This window comes from Bufo gargarizans, chromosome 4 (genome assembly GCF_014858855.1).
Source record: "Bufo gargarizans isolate SCDJY-AF-19 chromosome 4, ASM1485885v1, whole genome shotgun sequence".
In the NCBI taxonomy this organism is placed as follows: Eukaryota; Metazoa; Chordata; class Amphibia; order Anura; family Bufonidae; genus Bufo; species Bufo gargarizans.
The window spans coordinates 8,852,938-8,875,946 of NC_058083.1; the positions used below are offsets into that span (position 1 = coordinate 8,852,938).

The 23,009-nt window shown below is 45.9% G+C and overlaps 1 protein-coding gene across 4 annotated transcripts in view; it reads right to left on the bottom strand.

The window, feature by feature from the left end:
- Positions 1-23,009, bottom strand: part of ITSN2 (intersectin 2) — a 148,248-nt gene that overhangs the window by 43,054 nt on the left and 82,185 nt on the right. For all 4 annotated transcript variants that reach the window (XM_044292008.1, XM_044292007.1, XM_044292009.1 and 1 more), the window contains 14 exons: positions 19,958-20,045; positions 18,721-18,869; positions 15,501-15,637; positions 13,554-14,002; positions 12,421-12,542; positions 10,837-11,012; positions 9,180-9,327; positions 7,570-7,772; positions 7,350-7,411; positions 6,558-6,724; positions 5,813-5,858; positions 5,589-5,710; positions 1,818-1,914; positions 763-954 (listed from right to left, as the gene is read on the bottom strand). In XM_044292008.1, coding sequence (XP_044147943.1) covers positions 763-954; positions 1,818-1,914; positions 5,589-5,710; positions 5,813-5,858; positions 6,558-6,724; positions 7,350-7,411; positions 7,570-7,772; positions 9,180-9,327; positions 10,837-11,012; positions 12,421-12,542; positions 13,554-14,002; positions 15,501-15,637; positions 18,721-18,869; positions 19,958-20,045 — 2,158 coding nt within the window. The remainder of the gene's footprint in view (positions 1-762; positions 955-1,817; positions 1,915-5,588; positions 5,711-5,812; positions 5,859-6,557; positions 6,725-7,349; positions 7,412-7,569; positions 7,773-9,179; positions 9,328-10,836; positions 11,013-12,420; positions 12,543-13,553; positions 14,003-15,500; positions 15,638-18,720; positions 18,870-19,957; positions 20,046-23,009) is intronic.

Here is a 23,009-nt window from a genome sequence, read left to right on the forward strand (position 1 = left end):
AAGAATATAACTACTATAATACTGTTCCTATGTACAAGAATATAACTACTATAATACTGCTCCTATGTACAAGAATATAACTACTATAATACTGCCTCCTATGTACAAGAATATAACTACTATAATACTGTCCCTATGTACAAGAATATAACTACTATAATACTGCTCCTATGTACAAGAATATAACTACTATAATACTGCTCCTGTGTACAAGAATATAACTACTATAATACTGCTCCTATGTACAAGAATATAACTACTACAATACTGCCATACTTCTGCTACAGACAAGAATATAACTACTTTTTGGATATGAATGAATTTGCTCTAAAAAGCTAAAATAAAATTTAGATCAAGAAGGCAAAACCCATAAAGCAGGAGACCTAATGGACAATATATGGTTCAGTCAGCTGTGCATGGTATACATCAAAGTACCGAAATACAGTGCACAGAGAAAATGTGTGTGCTGCACCAACAAACTAAGAACACAACATATAGCACTAGGTATTCTCCACCTCTGTGGTTATGGTGAGTGCGTTGTAGATGGTGTTTTTATTACCAGGACCTGCTCCACTGCCGGATAGATTTCACTGGCCAAGTTGTGAGATCCCCTGGTGGTCAGTTTAACCCTACTTCTAAATGGTTACCAGTTGGCACAATTACACCCCCCCACCCAACGTGCCAAACAGGACCTCGAAAGAAAAGCAACGTCCTTCTTTCCCCGTTTTAAAAGATCAGAAATACAGACGAGTCAGTACTCACACTGCTGGCTGGGGTCACATTCTGTTGTCATCTTGACGTAATTAGCAGGAAATAGGCCTGTGACGCCGCTGATCTCCCCCTGCCACCAGTCTACGTCGTCCTTGTTGAGGACATTGATGAGCTGTCCTTTGCTGAAGTTCAGTTCGTCCTCGTTATTGGCGACGTATTCATACATGGCTATGACCTGACACACTGCGGAGGGTAAAGAGACAGGGTGTCAGCACACAGAGCCCAATAACGGGGTAAGATCCGGCGCCATGATGCATTAGAAAGAGGAACCCCCATCAATCAGGAGGAGGGGGGGGGGGGGGGGGGTTTACATGCTCGACCGCAGCTCAGGGACCCCAATTCCTGTGTCCAGTGGGGGCAGCAGGGTTCCCAGTACTTCTGCCAGTAGACAATCGCTAGGGTTCAACCTCTGAGACCCCTGCAAATCCTGAGAACAAAATTCCTGCACTCTGGGAGAATGTGGACATCACTGTGCAGAGAAAACCTGAGGATCAGTGGGGGTCCCCGCAGTCAGACCCCAGTCATTTTCATTCCAGTTGAGGGAAAAAAACTCATTTGGGCCAGTTCAGAGTTTTTTTGGCACTGATTTTGGAACGTTTCTGCCTAAAAATCCATTAAAAAAAAAAACATCTTAGAACTGCTTCCCATTCATTTCAATAGGAAGCAGCACATGGAAAAACGCAGCAGCGCGCCCTATCCGGGGCAGAATCTGCGCTGAATCTCTTATTAAAATGTAGGTCCATGCATTTTCTTAGCCTTTTTTTTGCACATATCCCCTCCAAAAACCTCAAGCAGAAAAAGCAGCTTTGTACTGAATTGGACACCTATTGGTTAAAAACAAAATATTGGAAAAAACACTAAGAAAAACAACACAAAAAAACACACATGCAAATTCTGTGCTGATTTTTTCAGTGTGTTTTCAAAAGCCATTATGTGAACATCCCCTTTAAGTATAAATCCCTGTATAACATTATTAAATGGTAATCTTTTATATTCTCCCTATGAATAAAAGGACATTTTAATTTCAATTTCAAGGATCTTCTTACCTGGAATGAACGCTGGAGCTGCCTTGTCATTACTTGGTCCTAGTAATTTGACATGGGAAGCCGGGAACCATCCCTTCTGCCGCTTCTTCCCTCTGGCCTGAAGAAGATGATCATACATTCACATATTGAAAACAGAACATCACTATATTAGTACATAAGATAAAAATTTAAATTGCTACTATTGCTAATACACTGACTGAAAAAAATACGGACTGACTACTTACTACGGCCCTTACAGGATGGCGGCCGCGGGAACCTTACAGGATGGCTGACACTATCCTAACGCCTGCTCTAATGGCCAGGATCGGAGACAACCTCCATTCCATTCCATCATTTAAGGCTCTGATCACCACAGTAGTAAGCAAAGCATGATTAAATCCTGGTTCACCAGGCTTCTTAGTGTCCCGATCAGGGACTGGGGACCCTTGTGCAGAGAGCCCCAGGGACCTAGGAAGGACTGTCTGTTTATGAAGCCCAACATTAGGACACACTCAAAGTTGCCTTAAAAAAAAGACTCTGTTATAGTGATGAAAAAATATGGTGAAGAAAATGCAGAAAATTGCTATAGAGGCAAAAAATGAAAAAAATAAATAAAAAGTATCATGTCATTAAGGTCAAAGCAGGCAGGGGTTAAAATGAATGGGATGAGCAGGGGCGTAGCTAACGGCTCATGGGCCCTGGTGCAAGAGCTCAGCTTGGGCGCCCCTTCCCTCAGTACTTTGTGTGTCTTCTTATGCGGCACAAGGGTCTTTGGGCCCTGTTAGGCTCCTGGGCCCAGTAGCGACTGCTACCTCTGCACCAGGGCCGGCGTCATAACCCGGCATCCCCGGGCAAGTGCCGGGGCCCAATGCTCCTGGGGGGGCCCACTGAGCTGCTATGAGCACTTCCATCAATACAGATGGGAGCTCTCACTGCTGTCATTTCAGTTACGCAGTACCCCTTTGGTGGGCCCTCTGAGCTGCAGAGACTCAGACACGCCCCCTGAGCGCAGAGACTCAGACACGCCCCCTCTACACAGGACACATGCTGCCTGAGGAGAGAGACGGAGGGCTGGAGCTGTGAGTGAGTCTGCACTGTGACTGTCTCTTGTAGACAGTCTGTGAGTGAGTCTGCACTCTGTCTGTCTCTTGTCTGTGGGACAGAAGGGGGGGGGGGACTCTTCGATCGGCTGCTTCATGCTATTTAGTTGTGTTACTGTTTCATTAAGCAGTTTGCCTCCATGACACCTGCCCCCCCCCCCCCCCCCATATCCTGTCCTATCTCATCCTCATGGGGCCCCTGCTGTCTCCTTTCCTCCCTCATGTATCCAGAGCTCCTGTTTCACCCTCCTATCTCCTATTGCTGCCCTGCACAGACCTCCTGCCCCTACTTCTTGTATGAATCCCCCTCAGAGCCCCTTCCACCTACTTGCTGTGTCCACCCGTCCTGTCCATTAAGGGCCCCTGTCTCACTCCTCTGCCTCTCATTATGGTGGCATCTGAACAGCATTCACCATAAGGACCTTCTAACGTCACAGGGTCATGTGACTGTGCCCCCCACCCCATACTGTGCCCACTTATACCCTGCATTGTGCCCTCTTACCACACCTTGTGCAGTGCCCCTAATCATTCCCTGCACTGTGCCCTCTTATACCCTTTTATCCTGTCACTGTATGGTGGTTTTATCATTGTATGGCGGTGTTATCACTATATGGCGGTGGTATCCAATAACTGCATGGCCATAACTGTATCCCCTTCCCTGCCCACGCCATCCTTTTTTAGACCTGGCATGAGCGGGAAAAGATACAGATTGCGGTGCTAAGGACCTTTGTGCCACAATCTTTGTCAGAAATACGCCTAAGGCTACTTTCACACCTGCGTTTAGGTGCGGATTCGTCTGGTATCTGCACAGACGGATCCGCACCTATAATGCAAACGCTTACATCCGTTCAGAACGTATACGTTTGCATGATAATGCAAACGGATCCGTTTAGACTTTACATTGAAAGTCAATGGGGGACGGATCCGTTTGAAAATTGAGCCATATTGTGTCAACTTCAAACGGATCCGTCCCTATTGACTTCCATTGTAACTGTGGACGGATCCGTTTGCCTCCGCACGGCCAGGCGCACATCCGAACGCTGCAAGCAGCGTTCGGGTGTCCGCCTGCTGAGCCGAGCGGAGGACAAACGCTGCCAGACTGATGCATTCTGAGCGGATCCGCATCCACTCAGAATGCATTAGGGCTGGACGGATCCGTTCGGGGCCGCTTGTGAGCCCCTTGAAACGGAACTCACAAGCGGAGCCCCGAACGCAAGTGTGAAGTAGCCTAACATAGACGTATTTATATATAATAAATGACCCCCTAATTGTATTATTATTCGGGGGTAGGGCTAATATCTTTATATTATATAGATTCTAGTGTATTATACTGGGCCCTGTATTTCCCAGTAGAAAATGATCCTTGGGAAGCACTGTCCTCATCCCTGACCACCAGGACCAGGCAGCGTTCTGTCAGTACATGGCGGCCTCCCCTCTCCGCCACACTGCTCCGCTGTGTACTGGTTCTTATTCTGACACTAGCGCTGGGTTCACATCCCATTTGTGCCATCCATTTAATGTATACCAAAAATGTCTGCGTTACCAGATGCCTCAGACTGATGCCGTACAGCGGCGTCCGGTCACCATACAATCCTCAGACTGATGCCGTACAGTGGCGTCCGTTCACCATACAATCCTCAGACTGATGCCGTACAGTGGCATCCGTTCACCATACAGTTCCATTGTAAAAAAACATATACGTTAACGTCTGCATTTTTCACTTGACTCTGCAGGATACAAAAACGTGGAGTGCTGCACATTTGTATACATCAAACCGATAGGAAAAACGTGATGTGAACACACATTGGGGGGGAGGGGGGTGTACTAAAATTTGCTGTGGGGCCCAGTCAGTTCTAGCTACATCACTGCACATCTCCTTCTCTCCTCCAGGCCTGGCTCACTGCTGCTGCAGCGGGCGGCCGGAGAGAAGGAGCGCAGGGAGCTGCGGTTAGTGAATGACAGGACCGCCAGCTCCCCTGCAATGATAGGTATGTGAGGGGGCCACTGGGGGGTCATTCATCACACTGTGAGGGCCCCTTACACAGTATAATGACTCCCAGTGCCCCCCATTTAGTATAATGATCCCCATTGACCCTCCATTTAGCATAATGACCACCAGAGCCCCCATTAAATATAATAACCCCTCGTGCCCCCTCCATACAGTATAACCCCCAGTGTGGGGGCGACTGGGGGTCATTATTCTGAATGGAGGGTCACTGTGGGGTCATTATACTGTGAGGGCCCTTTACATAGTGTAATGACCCCCAGTGTCCCCCATTTAGTATAATGATCACCAATGACCCTCCATTCAGTATAATGACCCCCACAGCCCCCTCCATACAGTATTCCCCCAGTGTGGGGGCTACTGGGGGTCATTATTCTGAATGGGGGCGACTGGGGGTTATTATTCTGAATGCAGGGCCACAGGTGGTCATAATACAGTGGGGGGGGGGAATTGGGGGTTCATTATACTGTGTGAAGGGCCACTAGTAGTCATTATACTGTATAGAGGCCACTGGGGGTCATTATACCGTGTGGGAGCAAAATGCCTCATGGGGGCCCACTGGGATTTATCGCCCAAGGGCCCACATGAACCTGGAGCCGGCCCTGCTCTGCACCCCCTATAGCTACACCCATGGGGATGAGGGTTTTCCCTCCGATCTATAGCCCCGGATTGGTGTATATCTATTACCTGCAGTTCTCCTTGCCACCAGCCGGATGGATTCTTCTTTAGAATGAGGATGAGCTGTCCTGGAGCCAGGCTGAGCTGCTCTGTTCCTGTTGCTGTATATCCTGTGGTAACCTGGGCAATTTCTGCAGTGTAACAGGGAGATCATCAGTAAGTAGGCCTGCACGTCCAAGTAAGACACATGTGGAACAGAACACAGATTCCACGCAAAATGAAATGCCACATACCGGGTTTTTTGGTTAGAGTTCCAGCCTTGCCAGCACTGCCGAAACCCTGAAAAAACGAGAAGATGATTATTATTTAGGGGTGAGGATACGTATACAAGTTTTTTGACAACCTTGAAGCCCACCCAAATGGAACCAAAAACAGTTTGCAATATATAGTATTTTTGGACTATAAGAGGTGCTGGCAAAAAGCCTATGAACTGTAGAAACTTCACATTTTTATTTAAAAAAACAAAAACATAAAAAAAAGTCAGGCTGTCCATTTACAGAAAAATAAATTTGGTTTTAGCAGGATTTTGTAACACATTACTTGTATGAAACACAAAGTCCCTCACTCTATATGGCTTTTTCAGAATAAAAAATGGTGCTCTTTTGCATTTTATAGTCTGCCGTCAGAGTCAGCAGTGCCAGACTTCCCTGACTACTTCCTTAAAGGGGTGGTGTCGTCTCAAGCATGGTCTGCATATAGCTAGGATATGCTCCCAATGAAAGGTGCGTGACCCACCGCTGGCTCGGCTATTTCCGTCAGCCCCGTAGAAATGAATGGAGCGGAGGCCGCGCTCGGCATATCTCAGGAATATGCCACCAATGCTTGAGATGACACAACCCCTTTAATGATCTGGTGGAGGGCTCATACAGTGCTTTGCTGCCCAACATCGATCCCCCCAGCGATCATACAATAACAATATGTGAACAAGGAATAAGTAGTGTTAGTGTGACAAGCCCTTTAAGTGAACTCCGCATTTACCTCTTGATCACGTGGCCGCACATAGTTGGACGGGAATATTCCAGTCCTGTCACCAGTTGTACCAGTCCACCACTCGCCTTCTTTCTGTATCACTTGGATAATGTCTCCTTCATTAAATACGAGGTCGCCTGGTTCACTACTTGAATAGGGATACAGGGCCACAAATTCTACATTGGGAAAAAGCAAAGGTTACAATAATAAATGCCCATCTTTGAAACCAATACACTGTATTTCTCCACTCCACCTAATGTAATTAATTTGCAAAATTGCTTCAATTAGTTTCCATGGTTGCAGACTACAAACAAACCTTTGTAGTCAGATCCTGAAGTCTAGTTTCCTTTCTATCACAAATGATTGTTCTCCTACTAAATGTATATTAATAAAACGAAGGGGGACAATGTAGCAAAAACCCAATGCTGTCCCAAATGTGCTCAGCTCCGCACTGGTTTTGGTTTGCCTTCGATAAGAACTTGAAACAGTCCTATTTGTCCGCATTACCGTTAAACTCCATTAACTTCTATAGCAGGTGGCATTGGCTAAAAATGTTGCCATACAAATACTTGCCTGCACAAATTATTGTGCGTGTCTCCATGGGGATTAATGTAGATGGCACGTCCATAGAGCAAGCCTTATGCGTGAGCACATGTAAAGCAATATAAGCACTACCTACAGTATATGGACCTGTGGAAAATGCACCAAAATGGCCACCAAGTGTTAATCCCGCAGAATCAAACCCAGATAAAGAAGAGTGTGGGATCCCTGGAGGGAACTCTGCTCAATGCGTTTCCTCACCGTCAGCGGTATAAGAAGGGGTTGTCGGTTTCTTTTTGACAGCTGCGTACACAGGCTCAGATCTGAATGGAACAAATAACATACATTATAACGCTGTAATATACACACGTATGTAAGATATGCGTCACACAGGCTCCATTATTGCTCACTAGAGGTTACAGAATCTGGAGCAGTATAATTAAAAGGATGCTTTTCAGGACAATTTTTGAAATCTACTCACTCGGGGGTTTTAGCCTCATTGGGGATGATCTTGACGTAGGATTTTGGAAACCATCCCTTTTGACCTCGAACTTCCCCAAACCACCAGTTCTCTTGCTGTTCCAGTACAATAATTGTATCGTTTTTGGTAAAATTCAAGTGGTTGTCCTTTTTTGCAGTCCAGGAGCACAGTGCTTGAGCCTTCACCTCCTCCACGGGCTGACCCTGAAACACAGAGAAACATTTCAGCCATTTTAAATAGAACTTCCACCTAAATTTATTTAATAGAAAAATGTGATTACCGTATTTTTTGGACTATTAGTCAAAATACACTCAAGCGAGTTCAATGCGAGAAACTCGCTTAGTGTCAGTGTAAGGTCCCATTCTGACCTCCGCTCTTCTAACAGAATCGCACGGCGGTATAAAATGACTTATAAGTGTGTTGAGCGAACTTGTGTTTTAAGTTCGGCATCTAAAGTTCAGGTTATCGAGGAATCGTGTTATGGATTCCGCTACCACGGACCAAAACTTGGTCTGTAGTAGGGGAATCCATAACGCGATTCTTCGATAACCCGAACTTTAGACGCCGAACTTAAAACACAAGTTCGCTCAACACTACTTATAATGCTGTGTGACCCAGAGAGTCTATTAAATTACACTGACATAAGGCTGTCACTGTAATACAATAGATTCCAGGACTTTCAGGGTGACACAGCATTATAAATTATTATAACGCTGTGTGATCCTGTCAGAGGAGCAGAGCTCAAAACAGGAACTTTCAGAGGCACATGAAGCGAGTTTTTCACACGGTACTCGCTCGTGTGTCTTTCTTAAGATACACCTGACTATAAGACGTACCCCAGGTTTAGACCGCAGAAAATATATACAGTATATATTTTCTTATTTAACCTTCTGTGGTGGTTTAATGAAGTGGCCGTAAGGGGAGCTGGTCACCGCCACGGCCATCTGTACCCCGCCGTTGACGGATGTTATCTGCACGCAGGGGAGATGCAAAGACAGCCATAGAGCGATCCGGAAAGAAACTATTGTCGGGGACCAGCTAAGTAACCATATGGACATTGCAGAGAGGGGTTCCTGCCCAAGAACTCCTTCCCAGACTGGAGTGGATCATCACACCATGCCCATCCATCTATTATATGGTTGGCGAGTAATCCAAATGCCTGGTATATGATAATACATTCCCCCTGTGGTCTCTGCAGTAAAAATGTATGGCCCTCTGCAGGGTTCCCTAATTATAATGGCGGACCACTGGTGATTTCTGAAGCTGGACTTCAAGCAATCAGATGATCACCAACCTGGCTTCAACGTAAGCCAAAATTGATCATAGTTGGCTGAACTCACCAAGATCAGTGAAATCAGCCCACATCTCTTGTGTATGGGGGCCGTCTGATTATATTCTGGCGGCAGAAGTATCAGACAAGTTGGATTCTAACATGCCTAATCCATCGTTCCCACGGGAGATAAGCTGCAGTGTTTGGCAGCGACTTTGCGCTCTCCACATGAACGTTCAGCCAAACGTGCATGTTTATGGAGGAGTAAGGAAATAGCAGAACTTCGGATTCTGGCACGGCTTTGCAGAAAATGTAAAGTCAAGGCATTTTGGACACCTACCTGACTATGTAGTGGGGAGATGGAGCCTGGTGAGATGGTGCGGGTAAACGCAGACGTTTTCTGCCATGTAGAATTGACGTTAAGGCTGGAGAAAGGCAGATTTTGATACTCAGTATCCACTTCAGAGGGCTTAGGTGGTGAAAGTGACCTGGAAATTAAAAGAACGCAAAAAAAAAAATATAATAATTAGACTGGATTCAACCATGGTGGCTGGAACAAGGCACTGACCTGCATCTAGTGCAACTAAACGCTGCAGCAAAATATCATTTAAAAAAGTGCATTTCTCCATAAAGGACATTCATCACGCATGTGTAGGATAGTGGGAGTCTGACCAGTGGCTCCACCATGAGGTCTAGCGATATGCCACCATGTCTGAGATAAGCAAAGCCTTTTAAAGAGAACCCGTCATCTCCCTTGAGATTACTGTTTTAGGAAAAAATCCTATTCTCCATAATATAACAATTCTGGGGCATATTTTTTCTTAAGATGCTGTGCTGTTCCTCTGTGAATTCTCCTAGAAATGTAGGACATTGACAACTGGGTGTTGTGGGGTGTTTTCTGCGCAACCTGACACTATCTAATCGGTGGTGACAATGTCAGACTGTGTAGGGCAGTGTTTCCCAACCAGTGTGCCTCCAGCTGTTACAAAACTACAACTCCCAGCATGCCCACACAGCCAAATGCTGTCTGGGCATGCTGGGAGTTGTAGTTTTGCAACAGCTGGAGGCACACTGGTTGGGAAACACTAGTGTAGGGACACACACATTTGATAAGGACAATGATAATGTCCAGTTGTCAAGATATTCACATTTCCAGGAGGAACAACAGAGGAATGGCACAATAGAGTTCTTAAAAAACAGATGCTCCATAATTGTTATTTCATGGGGGAATACATGTATTTACTAAGGCTACTTTCACACTAGCGTCATAGGATCTCAATAGCGGATGAAAACGCTTCCATTTTATCCCCATTCATTGTCAACGGGGACAATACGTAACTAAACAGAATGGAGTGCTCCAAAATGTATTCCGTTCCGTTTGGTTGCGGTCCCATACCGGAGGGCAGCAAGCTGCAGTTTTCTTTCCGTCATGGGAGGCGGAGCAAGACGGATCCGGCATGACCCACAATAAAGTCAATGGGGATGGATCCGTTTTCTCTGATACAACAGAAAACGGATCCGTCCCCCATTGACTTTCAATGATGTTCATGACAGATCTGTCATGGCTATAGAAGACATAATACAATCGGATGCCTGCAGTTGTATTATTGTAATGGAAGCATTTTTGCAGATCCATGATGGATCCGTCTTGGCTATGCTAAAGATAATACAACCGGATCCGTTCATAATGGATGCAGACGGTTGTATTATCAGTAACAGAAGCGTGCAGGCAGTCAAAAACAGACATGTCATGACAGGCCCACATTAAATGGGATGGAGCTGCAGTACCAAGTACAGTCATTACCCAAAATGCACCTGGGTAAACAATGAAGGGGATGTGGCACGCGCTGAAGCGCTGCAGCCCTACTTTCGGCTGTTAGGTGGTGTGTGCTCAGGCAATTAAATGCCCACCAAACAGAAAACCCCTGTAACTATTTCTGAAATAATAAAAATACTACAGCCCCTATGCTATAAATGGCAAATTCAATGCTGCTTACTTGGCAGGTGGTGAGGTAGATGACACAGATATGGTTGGCGGCAGCAAGGCCTTCTTCGGAGATGCTGACTTCTCCGCCTCCGGCACTTTTTCAGTGTAGTTTGAAGGAAACCAGCCGACATTTCCCTGGACACAGCCGTACAGCCAACCGGGCTCTCCAGTAGTATTTTCATCCACCTGGTGAGAAGAGGAGTAGATCAAATCTGAGCACCCAAGGCCCAATCATAGAAAATGCAAGATGTACTCGGACATGGTTAATGGTTTACTTTGCTCTTAAAGGGGTTGTCTCATCACATAAAATGGGGGCATATCGCTAGGATATTCACGTTGGAAGGCACACTGCGCATGCGCAGCTGCCCTCTATTCATTTTCTATGGGTCCTCTGAAAATAGCCAAGCGCTGGCTTGGCTATTTCCGTCGAGACCATAGAAGTAAATGGGAGCAGTGGCCGGTCATGCACGGTGCATGCGCTCCCATTCACTTCTATGGGGAGCGCGCTTGGTGGTGGTTGGACTGGAGTCCTCCAGCCACCACCTTGGCGGGCTCCGTTTCCGATATAGGTGCGGGATCCCAGCAGTGGGACCCACACCTATAAGAAAATGGGGGCATATCCTAACGATATGCCCCCATTGTCTGAGACGAGACAACCCCTTTAAGGCATCCATACACATTCAATAGCTGTCAGCTGAAAGATTGCTTGGCCGATAGCTCTCTCTCCTGACCTCATCCCGGCTCCCCCATACACTTACACATTTAGCTCCGCTGAACGGGTACATGTAGTCTATGGGAAGAGCAGAGAGAGCAGCTGCCTGACACTTCGGACAGCAGTTTATCTCCTCAGAGAACAAAAGGAAATATTCATTTGGGAGCCCCCCACTCATCTGTGGGTTTGGCTGAAAAGACTGTACGGCCAGCAAAGAACTGCAATGTGCAATGCAATTCCACAAGTGCCAGATTATTAGATTTACTAGATTGAATGCCATCTGGCCCGAATAGAGAGCAGCTTATCAAGAACGAACGCTCCTATGAACACTCGTTCCTGATAATCAGCCCATGTAAAGGTGGCGCAGATCACCTGGTGAACGAGCGAAACAACTCAATCAGCGTTTCTGGGCAGCAGATTGTGCAATGTAAACAGCCTCTGCTGCCCAGGAGCAATGATTTTTTATGGGGGCGAGCGATAGCAGCAGCGATCTCTCGTCCTCATACTGTGGAGGCGATCACTGCATGTAAATGCAACGCTTCACCTCCACTGACGAGCAACCGATTGTCGGGAATGAACACTTCCCTCCAGACAATCAGCTTCTCCGCGGAGTGTGTATATGCGACCTAAAGGAACCATATCATACACCTCAAATTTGAATCTCAACCAGTGGGATATTTTCAGCCTCACTCCAGTACAACTGGAAATGTCCATTCTTCCAAAAATACCCATTTTGGAGTAGATTTGCATAAACCACGGGCTTTGAAAATTTTGGGGGGGATAAACCAGTGAAAAGGGTACAGTTAGATAGTCTGCAGGAAGTTATATGAGACTACATTACACTACATACTAAGAGAAACAGGAGCCAAACCTTGTCTTTACCTGAACGATATCGCCAGCACTGAAACTCAGCTCGTCTGCATTTCTGGCCTCAAAAGGATAAAGAGCTGTGTAGTTTACAAACGCCGAAGACTTTCTGTTCTCAGAGGTTCCAGCAGCAGCACCTGAAAAGTACGACCCATGAGCTTGTTACAAAGTTAAGCCCAACAGATGACACAGGCAAAGATGGCATTAGGGGCTGCCATCCTCAGTACGCCCCTCATATTAGACTGGGATTGTACTGTTACTATTTAAATGTGTACGTCATGGCCTCTACTCCAGTCACAACCAAAGCTGATTACAAGTTCTGCAGGATGATGTAACATAACATCCGTGACTGGGGCATAAGGAAATAGGTGACTACGGGTTATTTCATGTTAGGCACGCTATAGTAATTTCAGAGTGACACAACACAGCGTGGCAGATTTATCAAAGGGTTTACTCCATTTCTAAAGGGCATCCGTCAGCAGTTTTGTACCTATGACACTGACTGACCAGTTCCATGTGCACTTGGCAGCTGAAGACATCTGTGTTGGTCCCATGTTCATATGTACCGACATTACTGAAAAAATGATGTTTTATTATATGCAAATGAGCCTCTAGGAGCAACGGGGGCGTTGCCATTACACCTAGAGGCTCAACTTTCTCTGAAACTGGGGCGCCCTCTCCACTTTGATTGACAAAGCACATATGGCGCTGTCAGAGTGCACTGTAGTTGCAGAGAGAGCAGAGCCTCTAGGTGTAACGGCAACGCTCCCATTGTTCCTAGAGGCTCATTTGCATATATTAAAGCTTCAGTTTTCTCAGGATTGAGGGCACATATGAACATGGGACCAACACAGATGCCTTCAGCTGCCAAGTGCACATGTAACAGGTCAGCCGGTGTCATAGCTACAGATCTGCTGACAGATGCCCTTTAATGCATGCCATATTTGCATTATAATAATCAGCGGCTTTTCAAACTTGAAAGGTGGAGAGAAAAGTGTGTTGGGCTTAGCATGAGAGGGCATGACGGGCCACGGCTAGACAGATTTACTGTAATTTACACAATACACTGGTGTAAATTGAAGCTCAAATCTATGCCAGCTGATAGCTGTATCACTAGCGATATGAGGGGGCACTCGCTGGAGTTTTACCATCTCTCCCTTTGTCGATGCTGCCATGTCTTCCCCCAATAGATTTGAGCTTGTCTGCAAACTTTTCGTCTATGTTGAGTTTGGAGAAGCGTTTCTCTGGTTCCCTGCTGCTGTCTTTCCACCTCTTCTCCTCCTCTTTACTTTTTTCCTCCGCTTCCTTCTTCAGCTGTGCCTGCTTGCGTTTTTCCTCTTCCTGTTTCCTCCTCTGCTCTGCCTCCCTTTGTATCTCTGTCCGCTTCCTCTTCTCATCCTCTTCCCGTTGCCTCTCTTCTGTCAGCTTCTGCTGTTGCGCTTCCCGCTCCTTAATCCTAGCTGCTTCTTCCTCTGCCCGTTGTTTTTCCAGAAGCATCTGCTCCTTCCTCCTCTCTTCCTCCAGACGTCTCTGCTTCTCCTCCTCTTCCTTTTTCACTCTCTCCTTCCATAGATTCTCCTTCTCCTGCTTGGCTTTCCTGTAGAACAAAACAGATAATTGATTTCACAGGACTATAACATAAAGGTGGCGCTGTCATGTGAATGGGGGCAGTTTAATTTTTCTTTTTTCCCCATCTTCAATCAATTGCTCCCTGGGGGATATATGGGTATCAAATGCCGCCCCTTATCCTTATCCCCTATGCCTATGTCAGTGAACATACTTCCTTGGCTGATCCAGTATGCATATTTACCAGGGTGACAATTGCTACTAGTTAAAGGAAATCTGTCACCTTGCTCACTGGTATCGAACCAAGGGAACTGCATTGTAGCACATTGTACCTCCATCACAACTATACCTTTGTTATAGAAAGCGCTGTTTGCAATCTTCAGAAAAATACTTGTTAAATTCAAAGTCTCGACTGTAGCAGCCCAAGCCCACCTCTCGACAACTTCCCAGTCATGCCCCTTGCACCATTATGTCCACCCACTCCTCTGCGCCTGACTGGTCCCTGTACCTCTTGTAGAAATCTCACGAATTTGAAGAGCAGGAGACTGCACTTGCGCCCTACTGAGGGCATCAGACTCGGCTCCTTATGACTAGCCCAGCCCATTCGCAGATAAGGAGTTACGTCTGATGCCCTCAGTAGGGCACTCAGTCTCCTGCTCTTCAAATGCGTGAGATTTCTAAGAGAAGTACCAGGACCAGGTCAGCGGGGTTGTGGCAAGAATGTGACATCTCGGAGGCGGGCTCCGGCACTAGCGAGAGGCGGGCTCCGGCACTAGCGAGAGGCGGGCTCCGGCACTAGCGAGAGGCGGGCTCCGGCACTAGCGAGAGGCGGGCTCCGGCACTAGCGAGAGGCGGGCTCCGGCACTAGCGAGAGGCGGGCTCCGGCACTAGCGAGAGGCGGGCTCCGGCACTAGCGAGAAGCATCGGGTACCAAGACCCATACCAATCGTTAAAACGAAGAGGTAAAAGTGTGCCTCTTAATTTCTGTTTTTGCTCAGTTCTTGAGCGAGCGGTATAAGGATTCATAGAAAGGCCTCATGAACATGGCCGCAAATGGCGGGTCGGCAATCCACGGCCGCTGGCCATGTGCACCCCGCATCACAGATGCAGACCCATTCACTTGAATGGGTCCGCAATTCCTGAGATGCGGAACGAAGTCACGAAACGGAACACCGGAAGCACTATGGAGTGCTTCCATGGTGTTTCTTTCCGTAGTTCCGCACCGCAAATAAATATGACATGCCATATTTTTTTGCGGTGTGTATAGACCACGGACCCATTCAAGCTGAATGGGTCCAGCCCGCTGCACGGAAGGATTTTGCCAGTGCATTGGGGACCGCAATTGCTGTCCCCAATGCACGGAACGGCCGTGTGCTTGTGGCTAAAGTCTGTAGGCTTACTGCACTTGCTTCTCTCTCTGAGGAGTGCTGCACGAAGCAGAAATGAAGAGGCAAAGTGGTCAGCTGAGCAATTCTACCCCCTCGTTTTAGTGATCGTGGGGAGCCCCTAGACCTGAAGACACACGTTACCTTGCAGCTTCTTCCTCTTCCTTCTTTTTCTGGGCCATTTCGGCTTTCTTTCGCTCCAGGTCCCTCAGCTTGTCTTGCTTGATTTTCTGCAGTTGGTGGAGAGCGGCCTGCTGTTTGCTGTAACTTTCTCTCAGTTCCTGGAAAAGACAAAAATACTTCATGAGACAATAATAAATAAAAAAAAAGGAAGGGGGCAGGGGGAGCGCAAAATCCGGCGGCAATGGAGAGCCGTGCTGTGTGGCATGCACAGACATGACGGCGTGTGTGTAGATGAAGAACCCAACATACAGAGAAACAATATGGCACTGCCATGAACTAAGAAATGGGACTCATTTTTACTGACAATTTGATTCTGATGAGTATTAAAAAAAAAAGACACAACCCAAATTTTCAAACTAGTGTAATCTCAACTTTAGTCCTAAGGTGGCGCTGTTTATTTGACTATCTAGTGAGTATCTGGAAAATGCCGCCTGTGGAGCAATGCGGAAGGGAGTGGCGAGCTGCACCCTCACTGCTACACAAGACCGCCGTATCATACATGATTGGTAGGGGGCCTTATTTTGTGGTGGGGCCCAGAAAGCTTCAAGTGTCACATCTGGTCATTTTCAAAAGATTCGCACGTCTTGCTACACCACTGTCACTGCAACACCGAAAAAAGCTAAAAAAATATTTCATATTAGCAGTTTCTCAGCAATTCTAATTGTACTGCAGATACAGCAATCAGGAACTGTGAAATACAGGTTCTGGCTTCTCTATGGGGAGTCCGGATGTCTCGCCTCTTCTGCGGCCACATGTACTAATGATGTGGGAGGTCTAAGAGCAGTGAAAGGTGTCATCCAGTACTCAAATATGTATAATCTATCCTCAGTAGGTCGTCAAAAAGGTAAATAGTCAGCACACTCTAAAATGGATAAAAATGAAAAATGTATTTACTCCTGTGGACGCGATGGTTCGGCTCAAACACTAGAGCCTTTTTCAAGGCGTGAATACATTTTTCATTTTTATTCTGTTTGCAGTATGCTGCCTATTTACCTTTTTTGATATTTTGGACGTTGGTCTAGTTCCATTGGGCTTTGCACCTCATCCTTTTCCTGGTGCTGCCATTTTTTGCCAAGTAGGTCATCAATAGATTGGTGGGGGTCCGACTCCCGACACTCCCACCGATTAGCTGTTGAAAGGTGCTGCGGTGTTCTGGGCGAGCGCTCTGGCCTCTTCCTAGGCCAGTGATGTCTTGCCCACTGGTCTGATGACCTTTATGCAGCACACTCCCATTGAAGTCAATGGGATTAATCTAGACGATGAAGCACAGCCACTATACCATGTACTGAGCTGTGAGGAGGCCCCAGCACTCGCCAAGTTTGAACAGCAAACCATCGGCGGGGTGCCAAGAGTGAGACCCTTTCAAGATGAAGTTAAAAAATCTTGGCGCCCCGTGTATATACTTACCTGGCAAGTCACAATCTAATGCTGGGCTCTGGCCACTAGTTTTCTCTACCTATGTACTTACTGTCTATTTTGTTGGTCATCAATGTGTAAATCCCGAGAAACCCACAAATTTTACATATTTAAAGGGGTTGTCCGCTTTTTACAGTTGATACCCTATATCAATATCATCAATACCAGATCGGCGAGGGTCCGACTCCAGCTGTTTGAAGAGAAGACAGCGCTTGTATGAGCTCTGCCTTCTCTGCTCTGTTCACCTGCTCGCCGCAGCAATTGGAGCGGTGAACGGTGTAATTACAGGTATGGCGTCCCCATTCACTTCTATGGGGAAGCTCCGTCCTATTCACTTGAACCGATGGAGCCGGCCACTCGCCGATCTGATATTGAAGACCTATCCCGAAGAGTGGACAATCCCTTTAGGATCCTAAAGCCTTGAAATCTATTACACATATATAGGGCACATTCCAACTTTGCGGACATTTTAACGGATCTACTCCAAGTCTCGGCAGAACAAAGGATGGCACTAAGGCTTTTGCACACATGCAATGAAGGAAACAGTAAATGTCATGTCTTCTGCAGAACATCATGATGCACCTGTACACTGAAGGAAAGCTGACGAGCCCCCTAGACCTCTCCCTTCTACTCACCTGGGCCTCCCCATCCAAAAATGAGCACATTCATACGAGAAATGGAAAGCGAGAAATGAAAATACAAGGGAGAGAATGAAAGAGTGACAGAACGACAGGAGAAGGAGACATGGAAATTGAAATAACCTTAAGCAAGAGGAAGAGATTGCTGAGACAGCTGAGGAGAAACATAAGGCACTGCAGAACAGAGTCATCCATATTCTCACACTGCAAGATAAGGCAGAGAAGGCATGGTAAGTACTGGGGATCCCGCTTCTGGGGCTGCTGGGAAGCACGAAGACCACAGGTACGTCAAACACTTCACAACTTCTCACTATGAATATAATACTTGGCCTACACTTTAAGCCACCGCTGGATAAATCAAGGGGAAAATGTTATTTCCTGTTGCATACAAGGGGACGGCCCATGAGAAGTCGGCTGAGCTTGGAGAGGGTAAGTACCATAAGGAGTCTGTCTGCCATGCGGGGAGGCCTTGGAAGGAGTTTACATGTTCTGGGGATAGAGTCCGCCTGCTTTGGGGGATGGGCCCATGAAGATTTTGCCTACTTGAGGGGGGATGCCCGAGAGATGCTGCCTTCAGCGGAGGAACTGCAAGAAGCCTGGCTACCTAGTGGGGAGGACTAGTGATGAGCAAACTTGTGTTTTTAAGTTCGGCGTACAAGGTTCGGGTTATCTAAGAATTCCGTTATGGATTGTGCTACCACGGACCATAACTTATGGTTAGTGGCAGCGGAATCCATAACGGAATTCTTAGATAAACCGAACATTGTACGCCAAACTTGAAAACACAAGTTCGCACAACACTAGGGAGGACCCTTGAGAGGTGGTCTTGGAGGGTGGGCCCACAAGGAGCCTGTCTGCTTTGGAGGGAGTGCCTGCTTTACATGAAGGCCCACCAGGAGTCTGCCTGCCTTGGAGGAGGGTCAGTGAGGAGTCAGTCTGCCTGCCTGGTGGTGAGGACGCGTGAAAAACCTGTCTGCCTTGGGAAGATCTGAATTCTCTGAAAGTAAGATCAGAGTAAAATTAACATGGCATTAATTTGTTTCCAATAAATGAAAGAAAATTATAGAATAAAATCTGTGTGTCTGCCACCTGACTGTGTGTCTACAGCGCTTCGCGTTCTTCCCCACCTTGAGCTGGTTGCTGAACGTGTCCATCTCTGATAACTTTGCAGAGGTCTCTTTCTCCAGGGCGTCCAGCTGCTCCCGAAGCCTCTGACACAACCCGTCCTTCTCCATATTTTTCTTCTGAATGCCAAGCAGACTAGAGCTTACGTTATCTGTCAGAGAATATAACCCTGGGTTAGGCCCCTTTCACACAGGTGAGATTTCCGCGCGGGTGCAATGCGTGAGGTGAACGCATTGCACCCGCACTGAATCCGATCCCAATTATTTCTATGGGGCTATGCACATGAGCGGTGATTGTCACGCATCACTTGTGCGTTGTGTGAAAATCGCAGTATGCTCCTCTTTGTGCGTTTTTCACGTAAAGCAGGCCCCATAGAAATGATTGTGGTTGCGTGAAAATCGCAAGCATCCGCAAGCAAGTTTGGATGCGGTGCGATTTTCACGCACGGTTGCTAGGTGACGATCGGGATGGGGACCCGATCATTATTATTTTCCCTTATAACATGGTTATAAGGGAAAATAATAGCATTCTGAATACAGAATGCATAGTAAAACAGCGCTGGAGGGGTTAAAAAAAATAAACAAAAATTTAACTCGCCTTAATCCACTTGTTCGCACAGCCGGCATCTCTTCTCTCTTCATCTATGTTGTGCACAGGAAAAGGACATGTGGTGATGTCAATGCGCTCATCACATGGTCCGTTACATGATCCATCACCGTGGTAAAAAATCATGTGATGAGCGCAGTGACGTCATCAAAGGTCCTTTTCCTCACAAAAGACGACAGAAGAGATGCCGGCTGCGCGAACAAGTGGATTAAGTCGAGTTAAATTATTATTTTTTTAACCCCTCCAGCGTTATTGTACTATGCATTCTGTATTCAGAATGCTATTATTTTCCCTTATAACCATGTTATAAGGGGAAATAATACAATCTACACAACCTTGAACCCAAACCTGAACTTCTGTGAAGAAGTTCGGGTCTGGGTACCACATTCAGTTTTTTATCACACGCGTGCAAAATGCATTGCACCAGCGCGATAAAAACTGAACAATGGAACGCAATCGCAGTCAAAACTGACTGCAATTGGGTACCTACTTGCGCGGGTTTGCCGCAACGCATCCGGACCTTATCCGGACACGCTCGTGTGAAAGAGGCCTTAGAGGAAGCATCTCCAGATAGGTCACTAACCTCTCACAGGTCCACATTCTGGGCAAAACTCAGGTAGGAAAGTCACTTACCAGGGGATTTTATCAGCTGAATCTGCTTTATCTTCTCGTTCAGTGCTTGCTTCTCGGGGTGCAGACTGCTCAGCTTATTCTGATATTCCTAAAACACAAGTCACAGAAGGTCAGAAATTAGAAGAAAAAAAAAAATGAACGCAAATTCAGAGCAACCAAATTAGGCAGAGTTGTCACCTAAAGCATGAGTTGTGTCTGGTATCGCCGATCAGCTCCATTGAAGTGCATGGAGATGAGCTGTAATACCACACACAACCTGTGTACTGATGTGGTGCTGTTTTAGGAAGAAAGCAGCCACGCTTGCCTAATCCTGGACATGCTCACTGTCTTATACAGGTCTATTGGAAATCACAAGGTCCACCCGGATACTGGGAATGCCATGCAGGAAATTCTCCAGTATAATTTGGGGGTAATATAGCTGATCACATGTAAAGAATTATATATATTTTTTGTACAATACATTTTTTTTCAGTTTCTATACTTATTTTTCTGGTCATTAGTTAATCTATTATATGAAATATAAATTCCACGTTTTCATTGCTTACAATAAAGTATATCTTATTGTATCAGAATTTTTGTGTCTCGGTTATTATCTTAAGGTAAAAGAATTATATTTCTATAAAACACATTAATGTAAATTTTCCATAGTCACGTCTGTAATAATATCTGTATAATCAGCACGTCCGAGAACCTGATCATTATACAGAGACCAGTGGGGTACACAGGCGCTGCTTATCTCTTCCTGCAGTGGCAGTCGGTCACAGATCACTTTATCAGGAAGATCTTTCTCCTAAACCAGTGTTTAACTGACGTTTAAATCTCCCCCTCTATTTAAGAGGATATTCTTCAGCAGATTCAGTATTATACAGCACCACAGTGCCACAGCTGCTGCAGAACCTTGTTATACACACACCTCAGCTGCTGCAGAACCTTGTTATACACACATCAGCTGCTGCAGAACTACATAATACACACTCAGCTGCTGCAGAACCTCATAATACACACCTCAGCTGCTGCAGAACTACATAATACACACCTCAGCTGCTGCAGAACCTCATAATACACACCTCAGCTGCTGCAGAACCTCATAATACACACCTCAGCTGCTGCAGAACCTCATAATACACACCTCAGCTGCTGCAGAACCTCATAATAAATACACTCCTCAGCTTCTGCAGATCATCATAAAATAAAACCATAAATCTTTTATGATGGCATTCCATATCACTGAACAGTGGACTCTTCAGAAGGAGGTTCTGCAGCAGCTGAGGTATTAAAAAAATATATATATAAAAAAATCTGCACTCAGTCTGTAGTCTTCTGGTTTCATCTGATAAGGGAACTCATTAGTAACTTCTGATGTTCCCATAATTTACAGTAAAGGAAGTAATATCCACAAGATCAATGATTCTTCCTCCAACCTTCAAAATGTACTGTTTTGATGTCCAATTCAACATATTAAGGAAATGGACACATTTGGGGTGATTTTTTCTTCATTATATTATCAATATATTGTTGAAAAAAATTATTTCTGTAATAGCTTTGTATTAAATGTTATTTTTATTTTTTTTGTTTTGCAGCCTGTATGTACTACAATAAGTAGCAGGCTGCGGACTGTCATTCACAGTGAAATCCCATCATTCAGGCGGACACTGATCTGAGGTCACTTCCGATCAAATTATAGTTGATCAACTTCAATTTGATCACAGTTAGGGCGCATTCACACAACCGTAGTGTTTTGTGGTCTGCAAATTGTGAATCCGCAAAACACGGATACCGGCCCGTGTGCGTTCCGCAATTTGTGGACCGCACGTGGCTGCCAATATCATAGGACATGCTCTATATTTTTTGTGGGGCCACGGAACGAAACTACGGATGCGGACAGCGCACTGTGTGCTCAGAAAACGAAGGGCAGGAGCAGCACACAAAAGGCTTTCCAGAGCTTTACTTGTAGGAATGCAGCAGCTGAGCTGAAGACCCCAGATCCAGGGCGGTCAAGGTGAAGGCAATAGAAAACGTAGGCTACAGCAGCATCTCTAAACAAGTTACCTCTTTATTCAGCAAACTCCATGGCACGGTGGACAAAAAATGCAACGTTTCGGCTACATCTAGCCTTTGTCAAGCATACAATACAAGTGATAATGCCCACATATAAATAGTTAAAAACATGCACTCCCACAATGTTATTCACCCAATCAAAAAACAGAATCGATAGAGGAAATCTAGTCAGAGCCAATCGTAAAAGGATCGCACAGCAGTACCTATTTAACATAATGTATATACGCCTCTCTAGCTCACCTGTATGAGCTTCACATATAATCGCGGCTGTGCAGACCTCGGCCTGCCTGTCGAGTAACTGCGCATGTCCATATACGTCGCGACAGTGCGAAGGCAGATCAAATCTCGCGGGCATACACCAGCGGCGTCAACAACCAATGAGAGGCGCCCGCACCGACGGCGTCATAGCCGACGTGCAAGTCACGTGACCGAAGATCTCGATCACATGACCGCTGTTCGTATGTATGTTATTAGTAGCCACGCTATGATACTGTCGCAAACTGTCGCCGCCCGGGAGATGCGCATCTACACGAGAGGGACCACACAGTATATTAAGTACTCGCCCACTATCATGAGGAGGGATGATCAAATGTTATACGCTGGAATGATGATTAGCACACTAATCCTATATTGAATATGCCCCACAATAATCAAGCATGGGGATCATTACATAGAAATACCACAATCAATACAGTGATTTAACCAGGGGGTGCATATAAATATCCCATATAAAACCATCTGTATCAATACTTGTAACGGATGAAGGCCTAACTGATCCCTGCAACATTGAACTCCAGGTTGAGTCCAAAAGGTTGCAGGGACCGTAGGGTATACAGGTCCTTCTCAAAAAATTAGCATATTGTGATAAAGTTCATTATTTTCTGTAATGTACTGATAAACATTAGACTTTCATATATTTTAGATTCATTACACACCAACTGAAGTAGTTCAAGCCTTTTATTGTTTTAATATTGATGATTTTGGCATACAGCTC